The sequence below is a fragment of the Sminthopsis crassicaudata genome, chromosome 4 (assembly GCF_048593235.1).
Source record: "Sminthopsis crassicaudata isolate SCR6 chromosome 4, ASM4859323v1, whole genome shotgun sequence".
Lineage (NCBI taxonomy): Eukaryota > Metazoa > Chordata > Mammalia > Dasyuromorphia > Dasyuridae > Sminthopsis > Sminthopsis crassicaudata.
In genome coordinates this window covers 244286974-244311466 of record NC_133620.1, presented here as the reverse complement: position 1 = coordinate 244311466, position 24493 = coordinate 244286974, and the positions used below count along the sequence as shown (strand labels likewise).

At 36.0% G+C, this 24493-nt stretch overlaps 1 protein-coding gene across 2 annotated transcripts in view; it reads left to right on the top strand.

Annotated features, from left to right (window-relative positions):
- Positions 1–268: 268 nt before the first annotated feature.
- SMAP1 (small ArfGAP 1) overlaps positions 269–24493 on the top strand; it is a 187139-nt gene continuing 162914 nt past the window's right edge. Inside the window, exon 1 of one of the 2 annotated variants that reach the window (XM_074310560.1) lies at positions 269–628. In XM_074310560.1, the coding sequence (XP_074166661.1) occupies positions 511–628 (118 nt within the window). In that variant the 5' untranslated portion in view covers positions 269–510. The remainder of the gene's footprint in view (positions 629–24493) is intronic. The other variant, XM_074310563.1, reaches the window with a different exon arrangement.

The window sequence follows — 24493 nt, the reverse complement described above, 5'->3', positions numbered from 1 at the left end:
GGCAGACAGGAGTGAACAATAACTACAAATTTAATCCCAGTATTATGCACATTCCTGACTATTGCCCAATAATCCCGGGGTTAGGGGAAGGGGAATGACAAGAATTCCAGAAGAGGGCTTTTGCGCATGTCTGCTCGAAGAGCGCAGACCTGGCGGGGCTCTGGGAGCCCGGCGCGTGCGCAGTGAGCCCAGCCTGCTCGGGGGAGGGTGTGGGGAGCCGGGGTTCTTCCTTCAGAACCGGCCCGGAAGTCGGCTCTCGCCTCTTTTCCTCACTCCGTCCCTCCCTCCCTCCCAGTGGCCGGCTGGGGCCGTGCGTGCGGGCCGGCGTGCTACGAGGAGGCGGAGACACGTCGGCGCTGCTGCCGCCGCTGGTGCTGCCGCTGGTGCCGCTGCTCGCTCCGCCGCCGCCTCTCGGTCTCTCTGCTGGCGGTGCCAGGTGTGTTCGGCCCGGCCGCCTCCCCTAGACCTAGCGCCGGTCCTCGGCTCGGCTGCCCCCGGCCCGGCCCCGCGATGGCGACGCGCTCGTGCCGGGAGAAGGCTCAGAAGCTGAATGAGCAGCACCAGCTGATCCTGTCCAAGCTGCTCCGGGAGGAGGACAACAAGTACTGCGCCGACTGCGAGGCCAAAGGTAGCGAGCGAGCGAGCGAGGCCCGGGGCGGGTTGCAGGCGTCCGGGGCTCCGGGGGCTGAGCAGCACGAGCCGCACTCGAGGGCGCCCCGGGCCGAGCCGCCGGCCCTCGCCACCGGCTTGGGTTTCAGGCCCGGGGGCGCGGTCACCCTTTCCCCACCCCGCCCTCCGCCCCCACGCCGCCTGCTGGGAAAGGGGGAGCCGGTGGCCGCGGTGCCCCTTCCTCGGCCGGACCTTGGTCCTCTGCTGTGCGGGGGGCGACCCGCGCCCGGAAGCCTCTTGATCATCGGGGTCATCTAGCGCTTCCAAACTTAGGGCTGCCCAGAAGTGGAGGGGGCCGGGGTGTTGTCCCAGACGGACCCGTCTGAGGGGCTCGTCCTTCCCCCGCACTGTGCCCCTGCTGCCCTGCGGGTGTTGGTGATGCCCTCGTTTGCGCTTTGGGGCGCTTGTCCTCGCTTCCCCCGAGGAGAAGGGCGTGCTGCCCGTTTTTAGATGGAGTGAGGAGGGGGATGACAGTATGTGAATTTAGGTGGGCATTTTCTGGGTTTTGAGGGTTTTTTTTTTTTTTTTTTTTGCTAGTGGGGGTGGTGGTGGTGGATAAGGCTGATCACGAGTCATTCTTGGAGGCTCAGTGCACAGTGAGCCTGGGTGTAAACTGTGTTCCCAGCCCCGAAGCTCTGAAAGGCCAGATGCTGGAGCTCTTTGCAGGAGCGTGTCTCTTGCTGGGGAGGAGGGCAATTGCCTACTAAAGGTCAGGAATGCATTTTATTGGTCCAAAGACATAAAACACCTGATTTTTGTTTGTTCTGTTGGAGAGTTTTTTTTTAAACCACAGGCTGTGACACATACACACATATACATATATATACACGTATATAGATACATATGTATATATAGCTCATTCGTTTTAGGGTAGACATTTACCATTTCAGAAACTTAGATTAAAAAAAATGTTTCAGTGGCTTTATAAGCAGCTCCGTTTAAAAAAAAAAGATTGTATGGTTGCATTGGTGTGTTATTCACTGGGAAGTAGGTAAATTTATCCAAAAGCAAAGACTATTCTTGGCAGTGTTTGAAATTCCGGGCATTATTTGACCTAGTCTTTTCCTGAGGCTTCTTATCCACCCCCCATATTAACTACATGAGTCATGTTTCGGTGCCTTTGCAATCCTTGCTTAGAGACTAAGCAGTCCAAAAATCAGAAAGTTTCTTAACCTCTAGTAGTGAAGGTGGGCATGTCTTTCAGACTGTTAAAATAGACATTTTGATTCACATTAATTTGAATGACACTTCTTAATCTCATGTAACTTTTTGGGGGAAGCTTTTTTTCTTTTTTTTTCTTTAAACGAAAATCATAATTTTGACAGCAGTTGAAATTTTAATTATTCCTGTTGTGTGATCAAATAAACTTGTGTATATGTTTGAGAATACTGTTACATGTAATGTAATCATTTTAGGTGATAACAGTTAAATACACTGACAAATGGTAATTTGTTAATCTTATTTGCCAGGCTTTGTCATTTGCTAGATGTATAAACTTAGATAAAGGACTTTATTTCTCTGTACCTCAGTTTTTTCATCTGTAGATTGGAGGTGCTGGACTAAATAAACCTGCACAGTTTTTTCCATCTCTAAAATTTTATGAATCTGTGAGCTGATGTTGCATTTTCTAGTGCTATTTACAACATCCTAAATTATCTTTTAAAACTCATATGCCCACCAGAATAAATAGTTAATTTCTTTGTTTAGTTGTTGTTGTTGTATTAGTAGGTTTGGGGTGGATAGAAGTGGATAGACGTGATGGAGGGCAAAATACTAAATAGTTTGACCCTATTTGTACCTGGGGAATAATAATGAAGATATGGGCTAGACCTTTGACTTCCCAGGTATAGGGAAATCTTGGATAAGGAAACTGCCTACCAATGCAGGTCAGCTCTGAGAGAATTGCCTAAAAACCCTGAGAGGTTTATTAATTGACTTGCTCATTGTTGAACAGCTGGTACTTGTCAGAGGCTGGATTTGAACCTAAGCTTTCCTTTCCTACCTCTGAAGCCTGCTTCCATCCATCAGTTCTCATTCTACTTCAACACAGCTTTTCCCAGTGAGGAAAGGAACATGATTGAATTGTTTCTTTTTAAAAATGTATTTATTTATTTATTTTGACAGTTATCTTATTTTATACTTCAGAAATATTATATTTAGGCTTGGGGGCAGAAAGTAGTGCAATGGATAGAGGAGCAGCCTTCAAGTCAGAATGATCTGAGTTCAGAAGAGTTGGCCTCGGTCGAGAGAGAGAGAGAGAGAGAGAGAGAGAGAGAGAGAGAGAGAGAGAGAGAGAGAGAGAGAGAGAGAGAGACACAGACAGAGACAGAGACACAGAGAGAGAGAGACACACACACAGAGAGAGAGAGAGACACACACACACACACACACACACACACAGAGAGAGAGAGAGACAGACAGAGACAGACAGAGACAGAGAGAGACAGAGACAGACAGAGAGAGAGACACAGAGAGAGACAGAGACAGAGACAGAGACACACAGAGAGAGAGACACACACACAGAGAGAGAGAGAGAGAGACACACACACACACACACACAGAGAGAGAGAGAGAGAGAGAGAGAGAGAGAGAGAGACACACACACAACCTAAGTTTTTTTTAGTCTTGTTCCACAATACTGGTTTCATCATGGGTTCCATTACATGTATAAATATTTTTCTCTAAGGAACCTCTCTTGAGTTTTTTCATGGTTTTTAGTATAGCATACAATTTGTTTTCAAATTTATACCTTTAAAAAGAAGCAGGTTAGGACTTGGCTTGCTGATCTCCAGGCATATTTACCAAAATTAAAACTTAACTTCTTTATACAGTAGGTAACAGAACTCTGTAAATCTGATTTTAAAATCTTCCTGAGTTCTCAGTCTCCTGTCTTCCTTTCCTATATTGATTGTTTAGGAAGTCACTTTTGAAAAAGGAAAAGGATGATACAGGCTAAGTTCCTGCTATTGATCTTACTCTTACCAAGGACTGTCTGGAAACTTGGGAATCTGAACAAACAGATAGAGCTATGTTTCCTCTCCCAAGTCTTCTCCTTCATTCTGTGGGAATTTGAGTAACCCTATTGGTACTAGATTATGGATGGAACACTTGAGAAATTTGGGCACCTTGCCAATCTGAAAAATAATTGCAATCATTTGAAACCTCATCAACCAAATTTGTACCAAAAAGAAGTTAAAAGGATGGTTTTGATTTTATATATATATATATATATATATATATATATATATATATATAAAATCTCATTAATGAAAAATTCGTGTCACTTGTTCAGCCAGTTACTGGCAAGGTAATCTTATGAAAATATATAGGTACAAGTTACTCAGGCACTCTAGGAGTAAACAGAATCTTAGAATTCCTAGTTGTAAGAGAATTTAGAGATCATATAATCTGATCATCTTCCCGTCCCTCCTTCCAATATGACCTAGAGTGATTGTACCTTGCCCAAGGCAAATTGGTAAAAGAAATATTGGGCAGGCAGAATTTTACAGTTAGTTACAGGTTTCCAAATCCTCTTCTCTAACTTTTCTTCCCATAATTCTTGTATTTGATTACCTTTTAAAAATTAATTTTAAATTTCTTTTTATTTAATTATTTTTTTAATTAAAGCTTTTTATTTTCAAAACGTACATAGATAATTTAATTTTCAACATTCACTCTTGCAAAACCTTGTGTTCCAAATTATTTCCCTCCCTTCCCCCCATTCCCTTCCCTAGACAGCAAGTGATCCAATATGTGTTAAACATGTGCAATTCTTCTATACATATTTCCACAGTTATCATTACATTTGCTTTCTATAGAGCAGAAATCCTCAGCTATCCTTGAATTCCTAACTTTGTCCCAGGAGGAATCTAAGGCCTCTCTCCCCTCATTCTTCTTCTTCCCCCTCCTCTTTTTCTTCCCCTTCTCTTTCTTACTCCCCCTCCCTTTTCCCCTTCTTTTACCTCTCCTCCCTTCTTTAAATATATGTATATGTCCATTCACCCTTGCAAAATCTTGTGTTCCAAATTTTTTCTCCCTCCCATACACAGCAAGTAATCCAATATATGTTAAACATGTGCAATTCTTCTATACATATTTCCATCTTTATCATGCTGCACAAGAAAATCAGATTAAAAAGGAAAAAAAATTAGAATGAAATTAAAAACCAAGCAAACAACAACAACAACAAAAAATGAAAATACTGTGTTGTGATGCCATTCAGTCCCCACAATCCTCTTTCTGGATGCAGGTAGCTCTCTATCAAGCCATATGTAACAAAATCTAAAGTCCCAGCCATTATTAACTTTGCTGCTAAATTGGAACTGTGAAGGAAAGCTGGATCTTCCTATTTGGTGTTTAAAGAACTTGTCAAAAATATTCCTCTTACTACTTCACACCTTTTAGATTTCCTAAGATGACAGGAAAAGATAATGACAAATGTTGGAGGGGATGTGGGAAAACTGGGACATTGATGCATTATTGGTGGAATTGTGAAATGATCCAACCATTCTGAAAAGCAGTTTGGAACTATGGCCAAAGGCATATCCTTTGATTCAACTATGTCTCTTCTGGGTCTGTATCCCAAAGAGTTCTTAAAAGAGGGGGAAATGTTTGTAGCAGCCCTTTTTGTAGAAGTAATCCACAAATCGAGTGGATGCCCTCAGTTGGGAAACGGCTGAATAAATTATGGTATATGAATGTTTTGGAATATTATTGCTCTATAAGGAACGATCAACAGGATAATTTCAAAGAGTCCTGGAGAGACTTACATGAACTAATGCTGAATGAAGTGAATAGAACCAGGAGAATATTTTGCACAGTAACAATAAGGTTATGTGATGATCAACTGTGATGAACTTGGCTCTTTTCAAGAATGAAGTGATTCAAGACAATTTCAATAGATTTGTGATGGAAGAAAAAGTCATTCACATCCAAGAAAGAGATATACAGACTGATTGTGTATCAAAACATAGTATTTTCACCTTTTTAAATTGTTTGTTTGCTTGATTTTTTTTTTTTATTTCTCGTGGTTTTTTTCTCTTTTGATCTAATTTTTCTGTTGTTCAGCATGAATATGGAAATATGTTTAGAAAAATTGCACAGATTTAAGTTATATTGGATTGCTTGCTATTTTGGGAAGGGGAAAAAATCTGGAACACAAGGTTTTTTGAAGGTGAATGTTGAAAACTATCTGCATGTATTGGGGGAAAAATACCATTCAAAACAAAACAAAAAACAAAATTCAACAGTTTGAAAGCTTAAAAAAGTGTATTCCTCTGTAGAATAACTTTACTTACTCTTTCTTGAGTGATACTGCTTCTGTGCTTGACAGTTGGAGGTTGCAACACCAATCTACATCCCTCTCAAATTTGTGTATAGTTACTTTATTTTCAGGAATAGATCTCCACTCTTAATTGTAGCTACATCCCAGCTTCGAAGAATTTTCACAGAGCTTTAAGTATTAAGATGTAGCAAAACTACAAAAGGTAAAACAAAAAACAAAAAAACAAAACCTTAAACTAATGGGTAGAATTTGTATAGGGAGAAGGATGTTGTCCAAATAAATAGTGAGCTAATGTTCTAAACTATTAGAGCTATCTCCAAAAAATAGTGGGATATTTTGTGATTTTAAAAAAAAAGATTCTTTGATATTGAAGTGTTCTGGCAGAAGCTGGTTCACTGCTTGTCAGGGATGCCATAAAGGGAATTCTTGGACTAGTGAGTCCTTTGACCTTTATAATAACTCTTTTAAGATTTTGCTGATTCTTCTACTTATATTCCTTTTGTTCCTTATTCTCCACATTCCTCCCCTCCTCCCCTTTTCCCAACTGGTGCACGCATACTTAAATATCCATTCTAAAAGTGGATTTCTGGGAGACCCCAGAAAAGGTAGTTATGATAGTCATGAAAATGTTGCTATTTTCTTTTTTTTTTTATTATTCATTTTTCCAAATTATCCCCTCCCTCCCTCCACTACCTCCCCCCAATGGCAGGTAATCCCATACATTTTACATGTGTTACAATATAACCTAGATACAATATATTTGTATAAATACCATTTTCTTGTTGCACATTAATTATTAGATTCTGAAGGTATAAGTAACCTGGGTAGATAGACAGAAGTGCTAACAATTTACATTCGCTTCCCAGTGTTCCTTCTCTGGGTATAGTTATTTCTGTCCATCATTGATCCACTGGAAGTGAGTTGGATCTTCTTTATGTTGAAGATTTCCACTTCCATCAGAATACATCCTCATACAGTATTGTTGTTGAAGTGTATAGTGATCTTCTGGTTCTGCTCATTTCACTCAGCAATGTTGCTATTTTCAAAGCTGTATGGTAGAGATAGTGCTTTTTGATCTTAAATTACAATGGGTAAGAAAAGAGATCTTTGGGAGTAATCTTTGGGAGACTAACCCTACAGATTGTATTTGATACTTTAATTGATGTAGGTGCAAAATAGTGGAAGGAGCTAGATGGCTCAGTGATAGAGTGCTGGACCTGGAGATGTGTTCAAATCCAGTCTCAGATACTTAACTCTCTGTGTGTGTGATCCTGGAAGCTATGGCATGTGCAGTGGCCACACCCAGGTGAACCTTCTAGGCATATGTGGCTAAACAACCTGAGAAGTCTCAAACCTGTACGGATCTGTTACCTCCAAGTTTGTGAAGACTTCCCTGGCAAGATGTAGGGATGAGAACCATTTGTATGAATGACCATGAAGGAGACAGAAGCACATACTATGGAATGCTTAGAGCCTAGGCAGGTATCAGAGATGCCAAGGTCATCCTGGGCCATTGGCGGGGTTATCAACTTTGTCCTGACGCTGGTTTTCAGTGATTCTGGAAGAGACAATGTGGCTGACAATTTTGTGCATTTCTGTTTCACCTAAATCCAACCTATCAACTTTTGAAAACAAAGGATGAATAACAAATGACAACCTCTGTTTATCTTAATCTACTAGAGAAGGAAATGGCAAAACAACTTCCATTCTTTGCCAAGAAAAAATACTATAGAAGTGTGGTCCATGGTGTCACTAAGAGTAAAAGCAGTGGATAATATGTAGCTACATTTCCTAAAGAAGTGGGATAACTGGGGAATTTTTGCATTTATTAAACTATTTGATTTTTATGATTAACTATATGTTGTTTATAAGTGATTCCATTTAAGACTGAGTTCTATCAATCTTCCTTGCATTTAAAAAAAATATTTTATTACTATCACCATTTTTTGTTGTCATTGTTGCAGTGTTTCAGAGCAGACACTGATCTGTATTGGTGATTTTCTCAGCTGAGTTTTTTTCCTTGAAAATCACAAGTCCAGTTCTTATCTCTGTTCCTATTGTTATATAAATTGCCATAGTGTATATATATATGTTCTGATTCTGCTTTCTATATTTGTAATTTTTTTGTGTGATGTTGACCAAATTTTCTGTTTCCTTGTCTTTAAAATGAAATAGTTGGACTACATGACAGTAATTCATTACAGCTTTAGAGCTCGGATCCTAGATATGACTTTGTTTTAGATCTCAAATTTCTTTGCTACTGATTATATGTCTGACTTGAGCAAGTCATTTCTCTTTGGGCTTTGATTTCCTCATCGTAAAAGGAGAGTTGGGCAAGATGATCTCTGAGATTACTTCCAAATCTGAATCTTTGTATTTATGAGACCTTTTCATTTATGCACTTCTAACTATATAGTCACTGAATAAATGTTTACTGATTTGAACACATTGTTATCCACATTTTACAAATGTAAAAACTTGAGATAGTGTTTTAATGACTAGCCCAAGGTCATATAGCTAGTAATTGATGGAACCCAACCTAACCCCTGATCTTCAATTCCAGAATTACATAGTTGGATTGGATTCTAGAAGTCATCTACTCCAACCCACAAATGAACAAGAATCTCCTGTGCAGCAAAGGTATTTTCAGACCCTAATAGGACTGATGAAGCAGATTTTTTTTTTTACTGACAAAATGTATGTTAAGGAAATCTTTATTAAGAAAGTGCTATTTAAATTGATCTTTAAAGGATAAGTAGTAATACAGCGAATAAAAAAAAAGGAAAACATTGTAGGCATTAGAATAAACTTTAATACAAAGGTAACCACATTGTGGGTTCCAGAAGGAAAGATTAATCTGTTTGGTTTCTAGCAGAGATTATTTTTTTATTATTATTAAAGCTTTTTATTTTCAAAACACATGCATAGATTATTTTCAACATTCACTTTCATAAAACTTTGCATTCCAAATTTTTTCCCTCCCTTCCCCCACTCCCTCCCCTAGATAGCAAGTAATCTAATATATGTTAAACATGTGCAATTCTTCTATACATATTTCCACATGGTATGAAAAACGAGGGAAAGGATGGATATGTGGGAAGGAAGTTGTCAGATATTAGAGGAAGGTGTTGTTGAGGGCATTGTACTACAATGATTACTATGAGAATAGAAGAGGTCAGGAAAATGAAGAATCAAAGATAACACTAAGATTTCAAGTATGGGAAATAAGAATGAAAAGTGGTGCTTCTCAGAGAAATGGCAGAGTTCCAGTAGAGGTTTGGGGGAAAGTTAAAATAATAGTTTGGGCATGTTGAGTTAAAGGTGCTAGTGGCAACATCTATGTAGAGGTGTATAGGCAGTTGAGATATTAGAAACTGAAATATAAATTTGGGTTTTCTTCCTAGAGATGAGAGTCATTGACTTTGTGAAAGAATAGTATGGTAAGAGGTAAGAGGGTCTACCTTGCTGCTTCTCCTAGGTTTTCTTGTTTAGACAACTTTGGTTTTCCTTGCTACTAAAGAAAGGAAAAGAATCTTTAGAATCTCTGAAATCTCCATACATTTCTTAAGAAAGATATATAGAATGTTTTTTCCTTTTCTACCTCCTGTGCAGTGGGTATCTACTCCATCTTGCCTGGGAAAACAGAAGCTTTCTTTGAAAGAGGTCAAAAATGTCCAGTGTTAGTAGTTCCATTCCTTTTGAGACTTTCTTTCCCTGTGTTATCCAAGCAGGGCAGAGGAGTGTTGTGGAGAGTCCTGGATTAAAGGAGAGCGGACCCAGGTTCATATCCTGGCTCTGCTACTTAGTACATGTATGACCTTGAGCAAAATACTTTAACTTTGTCTACGTAATTTTTCTCAATCTGTAAATTGAGTGAGTTGAACTATAGGACTTCTAAGGTTTCTTTAACTCTAGGGTTGTGATCCCATTATCCAAGCAAGTGGCTCATCCAACCATTTTTTCAGAATCTCTGGAAGGCATCTTTTTCCACATTTTATAACATTAATGGTGAGGGAATTTTTTCTTGTATCTTATATATGGACCTTAAAGTCTTTTTCTCTGCAATTTCTATGCTTTCCTCCTAGCTATGCTTTCTGGGTCCAAGCAAAACAACATGTTCTATATTATTTAAGATGTTCTTCATTGTAGTTGTCCAGGGAAATCTGCAAATATTTGAAGTTCCACAAAATCATAATCCTTTCTTAAATCTATATGTAACCTTTGGGTACTTATTTTTTTCCTATGGATTTATTTTTGTCAGTGGCTTTCCCCTGTGACTTTATGGAAGGGGTTAGTGACAGAGCTAGTATGAGAACTCTTGGACTTTGACTTACTGTCTCCACTTGGGTCTGTTTTTAATTTTTTTTTTTTTTAATTACTTTTCCCCTATGATTTTTTTTTTTTAATTAAATTTATTGTCATGGCTATTGACCATGGTTTGATGTGGTACCACTGTAATGTTGTATAATAATACTGAAAAGGTGTCATACTTGTGCTCTTTCAAAGATAGTTTTGAATCAAGTTACAGATACAGATACAGATTTATTCTTCTTAGTAGCCTATTATTTACTTACTTTCTGGGTGGAGACTATGTAATTTTCTTTCATCCATATCCTTGTTCTCTTCATGGGAAAATAAAGAAACTGGTTTGTTTGGTCATAGTCATTGCTATTATTGTGAATCAAGTTTTATATACTTGACACCTTACTAACCCATCTTCATAAGTTGTTGATTAAACAGGTAATTCCTATCCTGATTTAAGGTATTTATTACAAGTATAAGCCCCTAGTAACTGATTTAAAGGAGCACTGATTGCAGATAAGATTAGCACCTTGAAACAATTAGAGACTATAAGTTATAAAATGTCAGTCGTGACTATACATTCATTAGGTCAAAGCATATTAGGACTAATATTTCGTCTTTCATGTAAAAATATTAAAACATTATTTCTAATATGCTTTGAACAAATAGAAGTTGTATTTAGAAATGGAATCTCAATTTTAGTTTCATATATTTTTCAATTCTTTTCTTATGTGATTTATTCTCTAATCACTTTAAATAACATAGAGAAGTAATTTAAACCTGGCTAGATTATAGTCACTATCTATATCTATATATATAAAGACGGTTACATCTTCACCATGGTACCTGAGAATTAATGGCTTTTAAAGTTTTAGAAACATCAAAGGAGGTTTTGTCTGATTTACTGACTGTTAGTCTAGAGAACAGTTTACTGATGATTTTTTTTTTTCCTCTTTAAAACATTGTTCATACTCAACTCTTTCTCTTCATTTACAGACCTTAAGAATGTAGACCTGGAAAGAATTTTTGAGACCATCTAGTTCAGCCTCTATTTTTATAATATGAACAATTGTTCAGAGTTTTTCAGTTGTCATAGACATTGCTTTTCTTACTTAAGTATTGGAAGAAGGAACCATGTTTTACTCATTTTGTATAGCACGTGTATACAGTTGTATAGCAAAAGACTTATTGGGTCCACAATAGTGATTCTGACTTTTTCTTCTGCCAGGGTATATTTTGAGTAATGGATATTATCCATATATGGGACTGCTCAGAGAAGTATCATGTCTTTATTTAGCAGATAATAAATAAATACTGAGTATTGTCTTGGGGAAGATAAAAAAATTTAAATTAGTTATAGCTTCTTCCCTCATGGAGCTTACAGTCTTCTAATAGGGGCATTATGAACAAACATTGATAAAACATATGTCAGAACCAAAACCAGGGCTTTAACTTTAGCAGCTAATGATAATCCTTAGGAGGTACAAGTGCTGATGGGTAGGTAGGTAGTGCTCAGAGTTAGACATGATCTTGGTGACTTAACTGATCTATCTAAAAACAAAACTCTTCTGTTCTTTTCTAAAGAGTTGAAATTTTGTGTAAACTTTACCTTGAACTGTTTGGCCCTTTACTATCTCTTTTGAATCTGTCAGTTTAATTGTTCTCTAATTTATTGTCAGAAAATGTTTCAGTTTTTGGGTCTTCTTTTCCTTTCTAATCAGATAAGAAAGAATCCTAGGACATTCCTTTAGCTGGACCAGAGTTAAACATGTACCTAGATCAGCAGTTCCTAAGAAAAGCTTCCTCTAAAAGAGTGAGGGGAGTCCACCTAAACCTTTGTTTGAGTGTTCCAGCAGAGGGGTTTTTTCCCTTGGCCCTGCCCTGTTTACTCTGCCCAGTGACTTCGTTTCTTGGGGTCTGTGCTTCCTCCCTCATAGGGCAATGTCTTATAAGTTTGTGGCCCACCAGGTTCCCTCTCCTACTCTAACTGGTTATAGCTTTTTAAAAATTGATTTATATTCCTTTCATGCTACCTTGGGTGCATTTCTTGGTGTTTGCTCAAAGGGGACCTCTGAGGTCATCTAGTCCTTGATGTTACTGGAAAAGATAAAAGGTAGAAAAAGGGTCTCAGATGTCATGGCTTTGCCAAGGTCCTTAGGTAGTAAGTGCCGAGACAAGATTCTCATGCAAGTTCTGACTTCAAATCCAACCCCATTCCATGGCATCATTCTACTTCTGTACAATAATGTATGACAAATGTATTAGAAATAATAGCAAAAAGTGCCATGTGGATTTTGCTAGTTGCCCTAATTTTAGTGAGATCCAGAATAACTTAATCAGATCATTCCATTTTATGAGATCATCTGTGGTCACTTTTAGGTCTTATTTAGTGTGCACTGGTCTACCTGGATGACTAGGGACTTTAGTCATTGAACTTCTTGGAGACTGAGCTACAGAAGAGTTCTTGATTTTTCAGTGACAAAGAATTTCAGCATTCTAGAATTCTCCATGCTGATGAAATCTCTGGTCTGGGGTGGAAGGGAACACTGCCCTTTATTATGTGACTTAAAATGCACCAAACACCTCACATAAATATGTGACCACATATGTGGGAGAAAGGTCTGTGCTGCTCTTGTGGCCACTCGCCTTTGGATGTGATGGATTTATTCTGTGCTCGGCCTGCTCCCCACTGGGCCTTATGTCTTAGCCTCTCCTTGCTGGTTGGCTGTCCCTTCTGTTTCTTGATAAGTAGCACATCTTTGTTTCAGTTTCTTTTCAGTTAGCAGCTGTTTACAGAGTCCATAAAAGCCTCTTCCCTTTTTCTGCTACTTCCACCCTCCTCTGGGGGGTAAGGTAGAGGGTATTTGCTCTGATAGGTGGCCTCTCCCCACCCCCCCCAAAAAAACTGTCATTTTTGCCCTTTCTGTGACTCAGGCTTATCACTTTTTCTTTGTCTTTATTTCAGCTGTAGTTCTCAACTGAGGTGCTGTCTCTAGAGCCATTTGCTACCATTTCCTCTGTGGGCATTAGTGATTTTTTCTTCTTAGAAGAGTTTTCTGCAGAAAATAGTCTACCTCTCAGACCTGTGGGGAAGGAAGGAATTTATGACCAGAGGAGAACTAGAGATCATTATTGATCACAAAATAGAAGATTTTGATTACATCAAACTAAAAAGTTTCTGTACAAACAATACTAATGCAAACAAGATTAGAAGGGAAGTAACAAATTGGGAAAATATTTTTAAAAGTAAAGGTTCTGACAAAGGTCTCATTTCCAAAATATATAGAGAACTGACCCTAATTTATAAGAAATCAAACCATTCTCCAATTGATAAATGGTCAAAGGATATGAACAGACAATTCTCAATGATGAAATTGAAACTATATCCACTCATATGAAAGAGTGTTCCAAATCACTACTGATCAGAGAAATGCAAATTAAGACAACTCTGAGATACCACTACACACTTGTCAGATTGGCTAAGATGACAGGAACAAATAATGATGAATGTTGGAGGAGATGTGGGAAAACTGGGACACTAATACATTGCTGGTGGAGTTGTGAAAGAATCCAGCCATTCTGGAGAGCAATTTGGAACTATGCCCAAAAAGTTATCAAACTGTGCATACCCTTTGACCCAGCATTGCTGCTATTGGGATTATATCCCAAAGAAATACTAAAGAGCGGAAAGGGACCTGTATGTGCCAAAATGCTCTTTTTGTTGTAGCTAGAAACTGGAAGTTGAATGGATGTCTATCAATTGGAGAATGGTTGGATAAATTGTGGTATATGAAGGTTATGGAATATGATTGCTCTGTAAGAAATGACCAGCAGGAGGAATACAGAGAGGCTTGGAGAGACTTAAATCAACTGATGCTGAGTGAAATGAATAGAACCAGAAGATCGCTGTACACTTCAACAACAATACTGTATGAAGATGTATTCTGATGGAAGTGGATATCTTCAACATAAAGAAGCTCCAACTCACTTCCAGTTGATCAATGATGGACAGAAATAACTACACCCAGAGAAGGAACACTGGGAAGTGAATGTAAATTGTTAGCACTACTGTCTATCTACCCAGGTTACTTATACCTTCAGAATCTAATACTTAATGTGCAACAAGAAAATGGTATTTATACAAATATATTGTATCTAGGTTATATTGTAACACATGTAAAATGTATGGGATTGCCTGTCATCGGGGGGAGGGAGTGGAGGGAGGGGGGGGATAATTTGGAAAAATGAATGTGAGGGATAATATTTTTTAAAAAAATTACTCATGCATATATACTGTGGGAAAAAAAATTCTAAATAAAAAAAAAAAAAAAGAAGAAAAAGAGGTTTCTGGTATCTTCAGCCGGAGGCTATTATGCAGTCTTCCTTCCCTCCCTCTCTCCCTCCCTCCCTCCCTTCCTTCCTTCCTTCCTTCCTTTTATAATTATAGCTTTTTATTTACAAAACATATGTATGGGTAATTTTCCAACATTGACCCTTGCACAACCTTCTGTTCAAATTTTTCCCTTCCTTTCCCTCCCCTAGGTGACAGATCGTCCAGTACATGTTAAATATGTTAAAGTATATGTTAAATCCAATATATGTATACATATTTATATCTTGCTGCACAAGAAAAATTGGATTTAGAAAGAAGGTAAAAGTAACCTGAGAAGGAAAACAAAAATGCAAGCAGACAATAACAGAAAGAGTGGAAATGCTATGTTGTGGTCCACACTCATTCCCATAGTTTTTTTTGCTGGGTTGTACTTTCTTATTTTTAACAAATGCCTTTGAAATGTATCTTAGCCAGACAGTATGAAAATGTAATAGCAGCTAAGATCAAGTCTGTCTTTTGAATCTTATTAGAATTCTTGAGTTCAGGGGTAGAGCCAAGATGGTGAAGAGTAGACACACCTCTATGTGGCCTCCTCTGAGCTTCTCTCAAATTAATAGCAGATTGAGCCTGTAAACTGGTTTTGGAGTGACAGAATCTACAAATATTTGGAGTACAACACATTTCCAGAAGAAGATACTTTTGGAAGAACTTTAGGAACAGATCTGTTTCAGTCAGGCAGAGGGAGAGGCATCTGAGCCCAGATTGCAACTTAGAGAGCCTGGGTCAGAGAGCTGGATTTGGGAGCTAGAGCACCTGGGAATCTAGCCCCAGAAGAAAGGCAGACTTGGCCATACCTACCCAGCACTGAAAGTCAGTCAGCAGAACTGCCCTAGGGCAAACTAAAGTAGCTGTGGTCCCTATGCCTTAAGAGCAGACCTCAACTTTTAAAAAAATGAACAAAAAAGCAAAAAGAACTCTGACCATAGACAGCTTTTATGGAAAAAAAGAATAGACCTCAAATCCTGATGATCCTAAAGGCAAATCAGCTCCAGATGGAGTCCCAAAGGGTGATATGAGGGTCCCAATTTCACAAGGCTCTCTTGAAAGAATTCAAAAAAGATCTTAAAAGAGTTAGAAAAAAAAAATGGGGAAAGGAAATGAGATCTTTACAAGAGGCTCTGAAAAAGGAAAACCAAAAATTATATGAAGAAAACTCCTTAAAAGTACACTTGATGAAAAAGCATATAACTCCTTACAAAACAAATATGAAAAGAAACCAAGTCATTGAGAAACAAAATCTGTGAAATGGAAAAAAAATGCGATAAACAAAAAATACTTCATAGAGGAGTTCAATTGGCCAAATGCAAAAGGAGATAAAAAAGCTAACTGAAGAAAAATAATGCAGTAAAAATTAGAATTGAATAAATGAAAGTGAGTGAATTAATGAGAATTCATTAATTAGTCAAACAAAGCTCAAAAAATGTAAAAAAATAGAAGAAAATATAAAATACCTCACTGGAAAAACAATTGAACTGGAATATAGATCTAGGAGAGACAATCTAAGAATTATTGGACTTTTCATGATGAAAAAAGAGCCTCTAGACATCATCTTTCAGAAAATTATCAAGAAAAATTGCCCGGATGTCCTAGAACCAGAGGTTAAAATTTAAAGCCATTGAAAGAATTCACCAATCACTTCCTGAAAGAGACCCAAATGGAAATTTCTTTCTTTCTTTTTTCTTTATTATAGCTTTTTATTTACAAGGGTATTTTTCAGCATTGACAATTACAAAACCTTTTGTTCCAATTTTTCCCCTCCTTCCCCTCACTCCCTCCCCCAGATGGCAGGTAGACCAATATATGTTAAATATGTTAAAGTATATATATACACATATACACACACACACACATACACAAGAAGAATCGGACTTTGAAATAATGTACAATTAATTAATCTGTGAAGGAAATCAAAAATGCAGGTGGACAAAAATAGAGGGATTGGGAATTCTATGTAGTGGTTCATACTCATTTCCCAGAGTACTTTTGCTGGGCGTAGCTGGTTCAGTTCATTACTGCTCTATTGGAAGTGATTTGGTTCATCTCATGGTTGAAAATGGCCACATCCATCAGAATTGATCATCATATACTATTGTTGCTGAAGTATACAAGGATCTCCTAGTCCTGCTTATTTCACTCAGCATCAGTTCATGTAAGTCTCTTCAGGCCTTTCTGAAATCATCCTGCTGGTCATTTTTAAAAAAAAAAATTATTAATTTTATAATTATAACTTTTTTTTTGACAGTCCATATGTTTGGGTAATTTTTTACATTCTCCCTTGCACTCACTTCTGTTCCGAATTTTCCCCTCCTTCCCTCTACCCCCTCTCCTAGATAGCAGACAGTCTCATACCTGTTAAATATATTATAGTATATCCTACATACAATATATGTGTGCAGAACCGAATTTCTTCCTGTATAGGAAGAATTGGATTCAGAAGGTAAAAATAACCTGGGAAGAAAAACAAAAATGCAAACAGTTTACACTCATTTCCCAGTGTTCCTTCTCTGGGTGTAGCTGATTCTGTCCATCATTGATCAATTGGAACTAAATTAGATCTTCTCTTTGTTGAAGATATCCACTTCCATCAGAATACATCCTCAAAGAGTATTGTTGTTGAAGTGTATAATGATCTCCTGGTTCTGCTCATTTCACTCAGCATCAGTTCATGTAGGTCTCTCCAAGCCTCTCTGTATTCATCCTGTTGGTCATTTCTTATAGAAAAATAATATTCCATAACATTCATATATGACAATTTACCCAACCATTCTCTAACTGATGGGCATATTCATTTCCCAGTTCCTAGCCACTACAAAAAGGGTTGCCGCAAATATTTTGGCACATATAGGTCCCTTTCCCTTCTTTAGTATTTCTTTGGGATATAAGCCCAGTAGTAGCCCTGCTGGATCAAAGGGTACGCACAGTTTGATAACTTTTTGGGCATAGTTCCAAATCGCTCTCCATAATGGCTGGATGTATTCACAATTCCACCAATGTATCAGTGTCCCAGTTTTCCCACATCCCCTCCAACATTCTGCATTATCTTTCCCTGTCATTCTAGCCAATCTGACAGGTGTGTCGTGGTATTGCAGAGTTGTCTTAATTTGCATTTCTCTGATTAATGATGACTTGGAGCATCTTTTCATATGGCTGGAAATAGTTTCAATGTCTTCATCTGAGAATTGTCTGTTCATTCCTTTGACCATTTATCAATTGAAGAATGGCTTGATTTCTTATAAATTAGAGTCACTTCTCTATATATTTTGGAAATGAAGCCTTTATCAGAACCTTTGACTGTAAAAAAAAATTTTTTTCCCCAGTTTATTACTTCCCTTTTCATCTTGTCTGCATTTGTTTTGTTTGTACAAAAATTTTTCAATTTGATATAGTCAAAATTTTCTATTTTGTGATCAATAATGATCTCTTGTTCTTCTTTGGTCACAAATTCCTTCCTCCTCCACAGGTCTGAGAGGTAATCTATCCTATGTTCTTCTAATTTGCTAAATGAAAATTTCAAGGAACATCATAGCTAAATTTCAGAATTATGAAATCAAGAAGAAAATGTTGCAAGCAGCCAGAAGGAAACAATTTAAATATCGAAGAGCCACAAGCAGGATTACCCAGAACCTAGAAGCTTCCACTTTAAAATAATTGAAGACAGGGAATTATTGAATTCTTGAAGGGCAAAGGAACTTGGATTGCAGCCAAAAATCAATTATCCAGCAAAATTGAGTATCATCTTTTAGAGAAAAAGATGGACATTCAATGAAACAGATGAATTTCATCCATTTCTGATGAATAGAATTCTTGAGTTCAAACTCTCTAAACTGTTCCTTGAATTGTTTTGTCCTCTGTTCTTTCTTTCTTGAATCTATCATTTCAGCTGTCTTATAACTTCTTGGCAGAAGTGTTTTAGTTCTTAGGTCTTAACTTTGCCCTCTCTATCTAGAAAGATCCTAGGGTTTTTCTTGGACTAGATAAAAGAGGTGAATGATACTATTGTTGGGAGATTTTTTTTTTTTTTTTTTTTATTTTAAAGAGATGGGACATTTTTTTCTTGTGTTCTATACAAATAGCCATGGCTGTGCTGGCTTGAGAAGATTGAAAAGAAGACTGGTTACCCTTGTCCAAATCTCCAATTCTCCCTGCTCCTTTACCATATCCCAGTGATACTTTACTGTCTGACCTGTCCATTCTACCACTCTTTGATGATGAATTTGATTTTATGATCACCTTCTGTCTCTACCCTTTAAAAAAACTTAAATTGCTAGTTGTTATTAAGATAGTAAAACCTTATAATTAAAATTCTCATTTTTGCATTTTTATGATTCAGTATTATCAAGAAAATACTACGAATACTGACATTTTTTGGTTTTCCATTGTCATGTTAATATAGAAAATTATTTGTAGATAGAAAATTTCTGTTTGTATGTTGAATGTTTGTCTTATTATAATTTTATCTTAACAAGTGAAGTTAAGTTTTTGTGGTTTTTATGCTGTACTCAGTTTTGTTTTTCAAATTGCGTTTTACTTAAACAAATCTTTCATCGAATTTGTTGTTCTGATGTTGTAGAGTATATAAAAATCTTACTCTTTTTTTGCTCTTTGAATATGGCCAATATCTAAATTCTCAAATGTTATCCATCACTCTAATGTTTTGTTTTTTTCTTTGAAAGTGAATTAAATTATCGAGTCAGCAAAAGGCTTTTGATCCTGATAAATGTATGTCTTTGATTTGAACAGTATTTTTTTTTTTTTTTTGCTAGTCTTTTGGAATTAATCACAAATATTTTTCCTTGTAGGAAAACGAGCGATTTATTATTATTGAATAAATGTGTTTTATTTTCATGTGATTGTAGATTCTTATGACAGATTTAGCTTGTCAATTTTTTTTGAATATTTATTATGTTCTTGGCACTTTATTAGGCTCCATAAGATTGTAGATTGATAAAAATATTGTATATAACCTTATGGAAGAGGTAAGCTGGGCAAATTTTGCATTATCCATTAAAAAACCAGAAAAGATTAGATATGTTTAAATTCCAAGCATCTGAACAAATTCTTTCATCCTGGTGTTTCAAATACAATTTTGGGCCACTGGATAGAATTTGCAAATCACAATATAGTGGAATTCATCATAAATGAGACATTTTGTTATCGAATAAAGTGTATAATAAGTTGGTCTTGCTTATACAACAAGTCTCATATTATTTTGTTGTTCAAATACCTCTTGACATTGGGTTTTATAAACTGGTAACTTGCTTAAAAATTAAAGCATTAGGAGTTTGCTTATTTATTTCATTTGTCTGATGTCTGAACTGTTTCTTATTCTTGGATATATGCAAATTGTATCTTACTGACTGTAGGATCAAAATCAAACTCCATAATCTTTAATATTTTCTGTAAGTTCCTTTAATTTTCCATTAGTTTTCTCTCTCAACACAAACCTTCTATAGTCTGGTTTATTTATATGTCTTTACATAATAGGTGTTTAATAAATATTAAATGAAAAAATGTCATCACATCCTATTCTCCATCTTCCCTGCAGTACCTATTCTCTACCAACTCAAATCTTATCCTTCCTTTAAGGCTTAGCACTAGTACCACCTCTTTTACTCAACTTAATTTCTTCAAAGCAATGTGCAATAGTATACATTACAAATGTTTTAGATATTTTTCTAGTATTTTGTTGATTTATTGATCTTATTGGTTTAATTGAAGTAGGTGCTTTCTCTATGTGATGCAGATCACTTTCCATATGCACCTTTTTGCATACTGTTTGAATCTCATATTTATGTTTCCATCATCCTTCCATATAACATACTATCTATATAACATAATAAAACTCTTCTGTAATCTCTAGTTGATTTGTTTAAAAAAAGGAAGAAAGAGAAACAGGGTGGGGGGCGGGGGGAGGAAGGAAAGGAGGGAGGCAGGCAGGTAGATACAGACTTGGGTTATTCTGTCTCTTGTACCTACTGTCTCTTGTACACTATCAGTAATGCTATTGCATTATACATTTCTGACAATACATTTTATTTTAGTTATTATGCCTGTTACTTTGTCATTAATTCTTAGCATCTGCAATGATTGGTCTTATAATGTTTCTTTCTAATTATTCTCTTCTCCTCAGTCTATCTTCCAGGAAGTTCCCAGTTTTGGCCATACAATTCTCCCATTGACAAGAATTTGGGTACTTGTGTCTAATGATATGATAAATGTCAAGCTCAGGAATTTATATTTTAAACCTCCTATAATTGGACTCCATTTATCTTTTCAGAATTATTTCATATTATCAATCCTCATACATATAGTAATCCAGTGGAACTGACCTATTAGCTCTTCCAGATACTTGGTTCATTCAGTTCATCTCATTTTCCTGCTTTCTCCCAGGTTTGGGGTGTGTTTTCTCCTCACCATTGCCCCTTGAAATCTTGATTTTCCTTCAAAGTTAAATTTAAGTGGCTCATCTTGCAGGAACTTTTGCCTAATCTTTTTTTCCCTCCATTCTTCATTGTTAGTGTTTTTTCTTTCCTCAAATTACAGTGTATTTATTATATAATTTATCTCTCCAGTGGAATGTAATTTTTCTTTTTGGTATTTGTATCCCCGGTGCCTAGCTTATCGTAAGTACTTAATGTTTGCTGAATTGAATAAGAAACAAAATGTTTTAATTACATGAAGTATATATCTTGATTTGTCTATATTGATGAGTCATGATTGTGGACAATTCACTTAAATGTTCTTATATTAGTTTTATTATTTGTAAAAAAAAAAAAAAAGATTTAAAAAATATTTGTATTACCTTATGATAGAATACAAATGTTCTATATTTGTAGTTGTACTCTGAAAATGAGATGATCATTGACTTACAGCCACTTCTCTTTACTATACCAAATACTATCTTTCTGGTATAGTAGAGTATCATGGAATCAGTGTACTAGAACTCATATCTACTTATTTCACAGGGTAGTAGTAGGGATAATATTTTGTAAATGATAAGATTTTATGTAGTTACAGTTATTTATATAATACTAGCATCTTGACTTTCAAGTCTGATGTTTTTTTTCCCCCATTATTTGAAGCTATGAAATATTCCTAAAGTTAAGAAATAATATGAGGATTTAAAAACAAAATAGAACAAAAAACTTCCGCAATAATGGAAGCTCTGTCATAATGGATAAACAAATTACCAATAAATAAATCTTGTTTATCTCTTCACATATTTTTTTCTCCCACCCACTTAATGCTATTTTATTTTTCCAATTACATGTAAAGATAGTTTTCAACATTCATTTTTGTAAGATTTTTAGTTCCAAATTTCTTTCCCCAAAAATGAATGTTGAAAACTATCTTTACATGTAATTGGAAAAATAAAATAGCATTAAGTGGGTGGGAGAAAAAAATATGTGAAGAGATAAACAAGATTTATTTCCTCTCCCCAAGATAACAAGCAATCTAATATAGGATAAAGAAAAAAAAAAAAGATATAAGGAATATGCTTCAGTCTGCATTCAGGCTTCTGATGTAGATGGCATTTTCCATCTCAAGTCTATTGGAATTATCTTGGATCACTATATTACTGAAGAGAATTAAATCTGTTATAGTTGATCATCACATAATCTTGATGCTACTGTGTACGATGTTCTCTTGTTTCTACTTACTTCACTGATCATGATGTAAAATTTTCAGACTTTCATAAATTGGCTTGCTCATCATTTCTTATTGAACAATAGTGTTCTATTGAATTTATATACACAACTTATTTAACCATTCCCCCGTTGGTGGGCATCCACCCTTTTCCATTTATTTGTTACCACAAAAAGACTTAGCAGTAGTACTGTTTCACATATTTTCACCATGAACTTGTGAAAAACAAGACAAAACCCTGAATCAGTTTCCATCTTGTGACTAGATATACATTGTTAGTCTATTGAATTGGACTTAAAAAAAACACGATTTTTATTGTAAACTTTATAACTAACAAAGGCGAATAAATAATCAAATAACAAAGCTCATAGCATTTTAGGAAAATAGGATTTTAAAAATCAGCTTACAAACAATATGTATACTCTCGTCTTTTTTAGTCTATCAGAAATAAAGTTCTCTTTGGCTTTTTTTTTTTATTTGACTTTAGAGTGTATAATTTGGATAAGCTAATCTATCACTTTTTAGGTTTTTTTATAGTTTCTTATATGGTTTTATATTTATCAGTATTTTTATGGCATCATAATATTTCTTTTCTAAGTTCTATACTTTATTTAGCCATTGCCCAATCATTGGACGTAAGAATTGCTTACAGTTTTTTATTGTTACAAATTATAGATTCATAGAATTTAGTACTGACAGTATCCTTAGTAGCTGTCAACATTCAAAAAAGAACTATACCTCTATGACATAACCAACAAGAGTTTATCTAGCCTTTGTTTGAAAATCTCCAGTGAGGATGAAATCTCTATGCCTGATGCTCCTCTTTCCATTTTGGTACATTGATCCTAAATTTTTCAACTTTTCAATTGTCACCTCTTCTGTTGTCTTGGGTCCTAACATCCTGATTGCCCTCTAACTTATCAGTTGTTTTCATACTGTGGTGCCCAGAAGAAAACAAAGTACTCCAGATTTGTTCTGACAGGAGGAGAATATAGAGGGGGAGATAGCATTATTATCCCTATTAAAATATGGCCCAAGATCTCATTAGCTTTTTTAGCTGCTGCATCATAATAATGACTTTTTGTGCTTGAAGTCATCAAAAACTTTTAGTTCTTTCTTAGCTACAGGACTGAAAATGAATGCTTTTGCACAGATAAGTCATTTTAAAAAAACCTTTTTATATCTTTAAAATAGTTGTAACAATTGAATTACTAGTTATAATTGATTAATTTTGCTACAATTTATATTGCCACATAACCCCTTAAAATATTAGTACTAGTCAGTAGTGCTGTCATTGTGATAGAAGAGGACCCATTTCCTTGTCCTTCACCAATACTGAATTTTATTTCTTTTTTTTTCTATTTTTCTTGATCTATTAAGTATAAGGTGATATCTTAAGAGTAATTTAATTTACAAAATAGCCTCCATCATATTATATTGGGATTGGATTGAGGCAGCTCATTCCCATGAGTGGATAGAATGCTAGGCCTGAGTGAGGAAGACTTAAATTCAAGTGTGACCTCAGCCACCATCATCTGTGTGAAGGAATTATAATATTAATAATTATTAATTATTAAATGGAATTTCATTTAGAGCCAGGGCTATGCTAAGTTCTATTCAAAAGAGTATTTTACAGAAAGATTTGTTTATTCACATATTCATTCAACAAAAATTTTCCACTCTGAGTTTCAAGTGCATTATTGTGTTCTGGGATAATTCTTCCTTCAAAAAAGGGAATAAAATATTGCTATATCGTAATCATAAGAACAGAGAAGTAGCAGTGAAGTGATGGATTGAAGTTATACCCAGTTACACTTCATTGTACTCCTGATTTTGACATATAGTCAAGTTCTGATTGATGAGTTCAAATAATGTTAATTTTTTTTATTAGGAATTATAAAATGACATCAGTTTGCATTTAATATGAACCAAAATAGTAATGCATCATTTGTGAGCTGATTCTCAATTTAAACATACCACTGTGTGGTCAGTTTGTTCTTAATTATTGTGCTATGTTGCTCCATACTATATAACCAATAGTTGTATCAGGAGAAATCCTTAACAAAATTAACAGAAGAATCAAATCTTAAGACAGAAATACTTCTATAACAAAAGAGAAAAGACTTATTACATTAGAAAAAAATTTGAGGTAATTGTCTTGAATGTGGCCCCAATAATTCTAAAATGAGAGATGTTAG